Raw genomic sequence first — 8,381 nt, 5'->3', positions numbered from 1 at the left:
TTTTTTATATTTCCCTGTATCCCGGGAAATTATTATTTCATTTCCCGTTTCCCGGGAAGTTGCTTCCCGGGAAAAATGGAAGCCCTAATCACGATGTCCGAAAACAACTCGTTACAAATATTTCATGAATGTTGTCTCCCCTTAAAAACTTCAGCTCGTTGGCTTCAGTGGTAAGTCACCCCCTCCCTCTCTAGCTACACTACTGTACAGAGCACGGAAAGTATTTACCAATCGGATAAAAATTCGCGAGATTGCGTGATAATCATGCATTTAATTTCGCACGGCACCGAATACGCCTGCATCGCCGCCGCAATGGTCGGTGGTACGTTGCTCTCATTTTAAACACCCCTGGGGGATACGCTCGACACCGTCGACTTTGGATGCTTATAACTTGGCCAATTTCAAAGGGATTTACATCCGGTCTTCACCAGTCGCTTCCTTATATAAAAAAGGTTCTACATTTTGTCCACAACAGAAATCCGTCGACTACAGCGCCACATAGAAGCAAAAAACTGAAACGGTTGCGTTTCCTCATACATTTGGATCACTTTTCCTATACAAACTTTGAGCCATTTGCGCACGCCAACTACTGGACCGAATGAGCTGAAATTTTCAGGGGAGCTTCTGGGACCCCCAAACTGTCATTTAAGGGTGCAAGGTTTGAAATTCCAGACTTTTCACTTTTTCCATATAAGCTTGGGCCACTCTAGTATCATAGTTCTTCGTCGTAAATTGTGCCGTTCAACTTATATTCACTGTTTTTGGATGCTTCTGCATACATTTTTGCATATAAACTTCCAACGAGCTTAGCACCGCCCAAACGTTGACCGATTTGGCTGAAATTTTGTCCAGAGCATCAAGGCATCAAATAGAACCTAATAAGCGGGCGGCCCATCTAAAAAATTGGAAAAAGTTTTTCCCATACTAATTTGAGCCACCCTAATGCATATGTACTCGTCAAAACGGATGGGTCGAACCCAAAAACTTTCACATCTGTTCCGCTTTCAAATTCGAGCTATGGAATGGTTGCTTTGCTTTTCTTCGGTTTATTTTTGTTTTGTGGATGTTTAGAACAGTCGCGAAGACAATGGTACTTTATGTGCTTACGATAAAGGATTTGGGCATTCTCACTCACTACCCGGGCAGAAGCCATGAACAGAATAACAAACAGGGACAATATCCAAAATTTGCACCGAAATATCATTTAAACATCAATATATGCCTTGGATAATAGCTCAAGATATTGTTCACGTATTACAAATATCATAACCTGATATCCTTATGATATTTCAGTGCAAAATGTTGATATTATCGTTTGATCTTTTATCTCTTATATCAATCAAGTTCATATTTCGTTTTGCTAACACATTACTATTTGTTATTATTGAGCTATTTTTGTCTACTGAGGTTGTTGGTTGGTTGAGGTTTTTTGTAGAAATATCTAATTCAAGTTAGATTTCGGTGACTCGTACCGTTGTGAAATGTACACCACCTTCGAAAACAGCTCGCATGTCGGGAATGCTTGAACGATCCAGGACCAAGCAAGTCCCGCACCAATTTGCTTCCTACGAACAAAGTAAATCATCGCTTGGCTTCCTGAAAATTTTATTTCCAGCTTTTTGTATTAGATGCCAAGCGTATCCGTACATTTTGCAACCATAATTGCATTCTTTCTTGAGACACGATAGCGTGTTGAAACAAGGAAATGGAAAATCGGCTTTCGTTTCTTTCGCATTCTTCAGATACCGGATAAGCCATTTTGTCACGGGTTTTGTTTTTGAATGACTACGTAAGCCAATTATAAGTTTATATGTACACTGTACACAGGAAATTGTTTGCTACATTTATGGTTTTCATTTGTAATTGTTTATGCTCTTACGTTTTTCTTGTGAATGATTTCTTCTGTATTTCACTTGTTAGTATTTCTGCGAATATCACTTCATTCAAGTAGGGGAACGGTTTGGCACTTCATCTCATAGATCCCATTTCCATCCTATCAAAAACAAAGCAATGAAAAGGTATTTGATTTGTTTTTTATTTTTGTGATTTTTTTCAGCAGTGAACACGCATGTTAGCAAAAAGAAGCGACAAGATTGATGCTGTATTTCTTTGTTTTGCGATGAGATGAATATGTGTTCAGTGAGATGGAAAACGGAACAGTTCCCCTACTATTGAGAATTAAATTTGGCAAAAAATCCACTTGTTTTAACTTATAAATTATATTGCCAACAACTATCAATATTTCAAGTTCATTTACCTAAAAATACAGTATACATATAATAAAAATACAGTACAGTTGTTAGATTTTCTAACAATTCTGTATAAGAATCTACCAAAATCTGTATAAGAACTGGGCATATGCGAAATTGTTAGATTTTTATACAAACAATGTGAGAAATGCTTACAAAATTGTTAGATTCTTATACAATATTTGTATAAGAATCTAGCTATTTCGCATATGCCCAGTTCTTATACAGGTTTTAGTAGATTCTTATACAGAATTGTTGGAAAATCTAACAACCGCCGGTTGGGTGTATGAAACAGAATAAACCGTTACAACTACAAAAAATGCAATTTCCTCCTGAACTAAACAAATGCAACATTGAACATTTAATAAGCGACTAGAAGGACCTAACAAGATTATCTCATGATCCGATGTTATAATAATCTTCTCTATATAATAAAAATGGAATGGTCTGTGTTCGTATCCGCATAACTTGAAAACAGCTGGATGGATTTCTCGCTTAACTTTTCAAAAGGTCCTAAGTAACATTTTTTTCATGAAAAAAATGTTACTTAGGTCCTTTTGAAAAGTTAAGCGAGATTTCATTCATTCATTCAGCAGTTACATTTGTTATAGTTTCCGACGGGTTTATATGATTTTCCTCAGTCTAAAATCATTAGTTAAGTTGAGTGAATCATGAAATACTAACATAAAGATTCGTATGGGAATCTCGCATAGGCAGTTCTCAACGTTCATTTTCGCCTACTATGCAGGACAACGTCTGCCGGGTCAACTAGTATGTTTATATTATAAAACATACACACTTAACTCATTTCACAGTGTTCAGTAAATTTTACCGAAATCTCAACAGCAGAACTGTTCGGTAATTATTTAACAGATTTTTTTTGTAATTTTTTCTATTGTCCAACTGTCAACATCACCGAAAATCAGTAAAATGATTTACCGAATAGTTCTGCTGTTGAGATTTCGGTAAAATTTTACTGAATTCGGCGATTTATTTTAAGTTTGTAGGTAGATATAAACTAGGTGCAGGATGTTGTTAAAAAACTAAAATTATATCAAAACATTGAATGAAATCCAACAAAAAAGAAACAAATTTTGATGTAATCATTTACCGTACTTGAAACAGTTTAAAAGTATTTTCAAGTATTCCAGACTCAAAGTTTCACCCCTGCATTGTAATGGGCAGCTTGGAAAAAGTCTTCAGGCCAAGTTTCAGTTAAATCCATGAAGATTTAGATGTAAATCAAACGAAATTTGTGATTTTTTTAAATTTATTCAGACATTTCAACTGAATGCATGAATTTGATATCGTTTTCCATTAAAACCAAGTTCTTCGAACAATGCTTGTTTAAGTTATTACACTGACATTATTTAATGAGGTTAACTTATTATTAACGGATCATTCTCTTTTTTGATAGAATTCCTTATTGGAAATCTTACTTACTCTGCTCTTGAAGCTGGAAAAAAATTCCGGTTTTTCCATGGTAGAATGTAGATTCCAATCGACTCAAGGTGAAGGAAACCGCACTATTTATTACGTCAGTTTGGAAAACAATTTGCCTACTACTTAGTAGACTCGTTAATTACACTTTGAAGAGAAATATTAATCACTAATAAACTAAATCAGTGAAATAAGTTGTTGTTGGATGAATGAGGAATTCCTTAAGGACGGAGGTACAACAATCTTTTGAGTAAGAAAAAAAGTACAAAAAATAAATGAATGAGAAAACCAAGAAATGATTTTTTGTCAGCTGCCTGAGTTTGTGAAATTATAATAAGAAAACTGATCGAATCAAATAGGATTTACATCGTTACCAAAAATGGGATTACTGCTTTTTTGTAAGGTTCGAAATCTGCTACACTTTATAGTAAGCGAGTACAAAAAAACATAAACGTAAGGAAGACATAATTTCTTTCATATACCATTCGTATTGCGAATACAATTTTAGTTTTGATGGATTATTGAATTCATTTATTAAACGCAGTGTATCTTATAATAATATCATTTCATGACAGCAATGGAAATACACATGAATCTCAAGAATGCAGGAACTAAATTTATTTGAACAAAATAAAATGTATACTTTGTAGCATAATGAGCATTCAAACCCCTCACACACAATCATTCATACTTCTTCTATTTTTTTTCTCGATGTCCAACCGTAACATTTACAATTCGATCAGTAATGAAATTTCTAAGTTGGAACAGTTATAGCATTTAGTAACGAATCATCCATATTGCAATCTTCGGCTTCCTCTCTACCACACTCTTGTCTATATAATACACATTATTAACTCTTCACCGCTTGGAGTAAACCGTCGGACGCCGAAAACGAAACTCCTCTACTAGTCGCTAGGAATGAGATATAACCCCTACCGTCGTGCGGGGCTTCTTTTGATTCCGGGGGCTACTTTGGATTTTTAATTTTTTGAAAAAACTAAACGGAAAAAATACCAAATTTGTAACAGAAAGTTGCCGTCCAACTATCAACAAGACACCCGATTGGTGATAATGACAATTTTATAGTAATTTTCGTTATAATTCTTGTTTTAAAATGTCCAAAGTAGCCCCTGATTTTTCAAAAGAAGCCCCGCACGACGGTACTCGAATTGAAGTGTTATTCCTCTTCTACTAAATTATCACTACGGCGGCGTAGCAGCGGCAGCGAACGTTTCGAGAGTTGAAAATAAATTAAATTCGCTGCCGCTTCTTCAGTCATTTGATTTTTGCCATATCTATACATACATAATTCGCCAACGTTGAAATTCGACTTTTTCTTCTCTGACTCGATTCAGATCTACTCAGGCTCAACGCATATTCAGATGGTGGTGCTGCTGGATGTCTGGAAAGTTTTGCGAAAGTTGTACATGGATGGAATCGATATTTTTCCGATTTAATTTCGAATGAGAAAACAATTTTCCAGAACTCAACACGTTGGTTTTAATTAGAAATTTTACTGCATAATATTTTTTTGAGAATCTAATAGCTGTGAAATTTCTGACGACGATAAGTAAAATTTTGAGTAAATGGGTAAAACAATTACGGAGTGGTTTTTTCTTAAATAACCTAACTAATGCGAAAAGCACCGGCTCAATCATAAAATAATAGAACTGCCATTCCGTTCTCACGCAAAAGAATGCACCGCAAGTGGAATTCTTCCCAAGGCCAAGCGCTGATGCTCAAATTCGGCGAAAAGTGCTCCTCCAGCTGGAGTGCGAACAATACCCGACGCTATTCACGTGAAAAGCCATCGAAACAAAAACGGCAAGCGGTGATCGACCATCACTTCCAGCTTCCAGCACCACTTCAGCACACGAGAGAGCGTGAGAGATCCATCCGAACAACTTAACTACAATAATTACCTACAATCTAACACCGTACCTTACACTTGGTATCACTTTACACGCCGTACTTGATGCCGCAATCCTGGTAGTATCCAACGTGTGACCGGTAGTGGCCCAGATGGCTCAGATTTCCCGCTGCGCTGAGGTGTCCGGCTGCTGCGGCGGCCGCCGCCGCTGCCGCACTGCTGTTGGCTACCGATCCGGGAATCACCGGTGGACTGGCGGAGGTAATGCTATTGCTGGGACTGCCCGTATCCATTTGGCAGTTGGTTTGACTGTGCTCGAACACCATGTCGCGGAATCCGTGCGTGGAGGGGTGCACCGATGTGGGGATGGTTGTGGGGGTGGATGCACTACCGCCGGAAGTGTTGCCGATGGATTCCGGTGGCGTTTCCGGAGTGTACCAGCCACCGTGCGGTGGGGGATGGTGGGCAGAGGTATGATGGTGACGTAACTGGCTCGAGGTCGTCACCAGATTGTCCTCGTTGAAGTGATACGGATAGGAGGTGTGGTGCAGTCTTGGACTGTAGACGTTCATCAGGGAATCTACCGAGAATCCATGATCGCTGGCGGACAGGTGGTTCATCTGGGTGGCTAACGTGTCGTGGCAGGTGTTGAGGATGGTTGGCGCGAGGCTGTCTTTGACCATGCATTGGGTGGCGAGGTCGAGTCCTGGTTCACGTTTGAATTGATGGGTAAATTGCTTGCCATCCAGATGATGGCCCGATCCCATGATCTTGATGGGTTTTATATCGCCCATTTTGTCTTCTAGCATCATCGTTTGACGCTTGATCATTTCCTCCTTTTCCTTGAGAGCATCTTTTTTCTTGAATCTTCGTCTACGTCTGAGGAACGATCCGTTATCGAACATGTTGTGGGAATCGGGATCTAGCGTCCAGTAGCTTCCTTTGCCAGGCTTCTTATCATCGCGAGCAACTTTTACGAAACACTCGTTCAGACTTAGGTTGTGTCTGATGGAGTTCTGCCAGCCTTGTTTGTTATCCCGGTAGTAGGGATAGCGTTCCATGATGTATTGATAGATGCCATTAAGAGTGACTTTTTTCTCTGGTGAACTACCGATGGCCATCGCGATCAACGCAATGTACGAATACGGCGGCTTCACCAACTCCTTGTTCTGGTGAGGAGCTGCCAATCCATAAGCTGATCCGGCGTAGGCGTACCGTGAGTACTGATCGTAGGTGTAGTGATGAGCCGGAGCCATGGTTCCCGCATTCGTCGGATAACCCGGCTGTGTGTGGCCATAATGCCGCGAGAATGTATTCTGATCCGTAAACAGAGTATGCATCTTCGTTCTTCTTCACCGTAAACAATTCGCCACAAAAGAAGTCGCGTGCCCCCGCGCGCAGTCCACTTGCCACGTTTGTTTTCAATTTAAACAACTGAATTTGTTATTCCGAACAATATTATCTTCCACAACAAATTTGTGCAAATATTTTTTTCGTTAAACTCTTCTCCGTGGGTCAGACGAGGGTTCACTCCGCGTGCACTGTCACTAATCGTCTTGCTTCCAATAATAATAAAAACCCGGAGCATTTACGGAAAAGGCGAGACGGTCGAAGGTAAATATCACACCGACATTGTTTTCAATCAAAATTTCACTTTATTATCATAAATAACAAAAAACACACATCCACCATCGGTGCGGTACCGACACTAACTGGTGGCTCGCCTTCTGGCCGTGGATGTTCCTGGTTTCGAGAATTGGGCGCCACAAATACACGGCGGCGCGAGCGAGCAAAACTTTGCTATTGCAGCGACGGGTTCCAACGATAAAATAACATATCAACACATTCGGACGTCCAAAAATATACAAAAACAGTTGGGACCGATTAGCGTATATGCCCAGGCACAACGGGACCGACGATGATGATGATTTTTCCTCACTTCTTGCTGCGACGACACTGATTTAACGAAGCGCAGCAACCAGTGAGCGAGCAGCAGTACAAACAGACTTCTACGCATACAAACACCATCGCATTCGTACGCCACTGCTGCAAGTGTACCATGGTAACCGCAACGTGTAATATCACTATCGCACTCTCTCCAATGCCATGAGATACGCGCCGAAGAGACAGACAGCTTCATTCATTCATACTTTCGTCCAGCTGGGGGTTGAACGAACGATGATTGCTCGGTTCCGCTTTCGTTGTCTCTCTTCAACGCCTATCGTTCCTGTATCAGAAAGAGCAAGACATCATCCTACCTGACGAACCGGTGGCGATAGTGCGATGCGAGTGAGGCGATTAGCCCATCCCCTTTGCAGCCGGACTGAATCGACGATGCAATCAAACCAGGAGGACAGGGTCGGGGATTTCCGCAGGTTGTCACGCATACACCTACTGCGATCCATTTTCGCCGTTGAATGATAGGGAGACAATGTGATGACAGACAACTGCAATTTGCTATGGCTACCTCCATGCCGAGACGACGAGATAAACTCCCTCCGTTTCGCGTGCAAAAACTCCATCAACGACGGACGTCCGTCGAATCATCAGTCTGACTTTTTATTCATCGACTCTCATGCTGTCATATACCTCTACTATTTATTTTCGCTATAATCACTAGAATAATGTTATTTTATTATTTCAGCTTTTTATGTCTCTCCTTCACCGCTAGTGGTTTCAATTTTTTACTGGCTCACTTATACACGTGACTACACGCTCCAGAGAATCGTACAATTTGCAGCGAACAAATCTGGGCTCGTAAACAGAAATATACGATAAATTATGTTTCAACTTTCTTATTCGCACTAATTCAGAGAAGGCTA

General features: G+C 40.1%; 1 protein-coding gene across 1 annotated transcript; it reads right to left on the bottom strand.

Moving 5' to 3' along the window:
- Nucleotides 1-4,196: 4,196 nt before the first annotated feature.
- LOC134214782 (fork head domain-containing protein crocodile) lies at nt 4,197-7,573 on the bottom strand. Its single transcript, XM_062694094.1, has one exon. The coding sequence runs from the start codon at nt 6,897-6,899 to the stop codon at nt 5,649-5,651; it is 1,251 nt and encodes a 416-aa protein (XP_062550078.1). The 5' UTR covers nt 6,900-7,573; the 3' UTR covers nt 4,197-5,648.
- Between the last annotated feature and the right edge of the window lie 808 nt (nt 7,574-8,381).

The sequence above is a fragment of the Armigeres subalbatus genome, chromosome 2 (genome assembly GCF_024139115.2).
Source record: "Armigeres subalbatus isolate Guangzhou_Male chromosome 2, GZ_Asu_2, whole genome shotgun sequence".
NCBI lineage: Eukaryota > Metazoa > Arthropoda > Insecta > Diptera > Culicidae > Armigeres > Armigeres subalbatus.
Note: the sequence above shows the minus strand (reverse complement) of the source record. Positions and strands in the feature narration are given on the sequence as shown.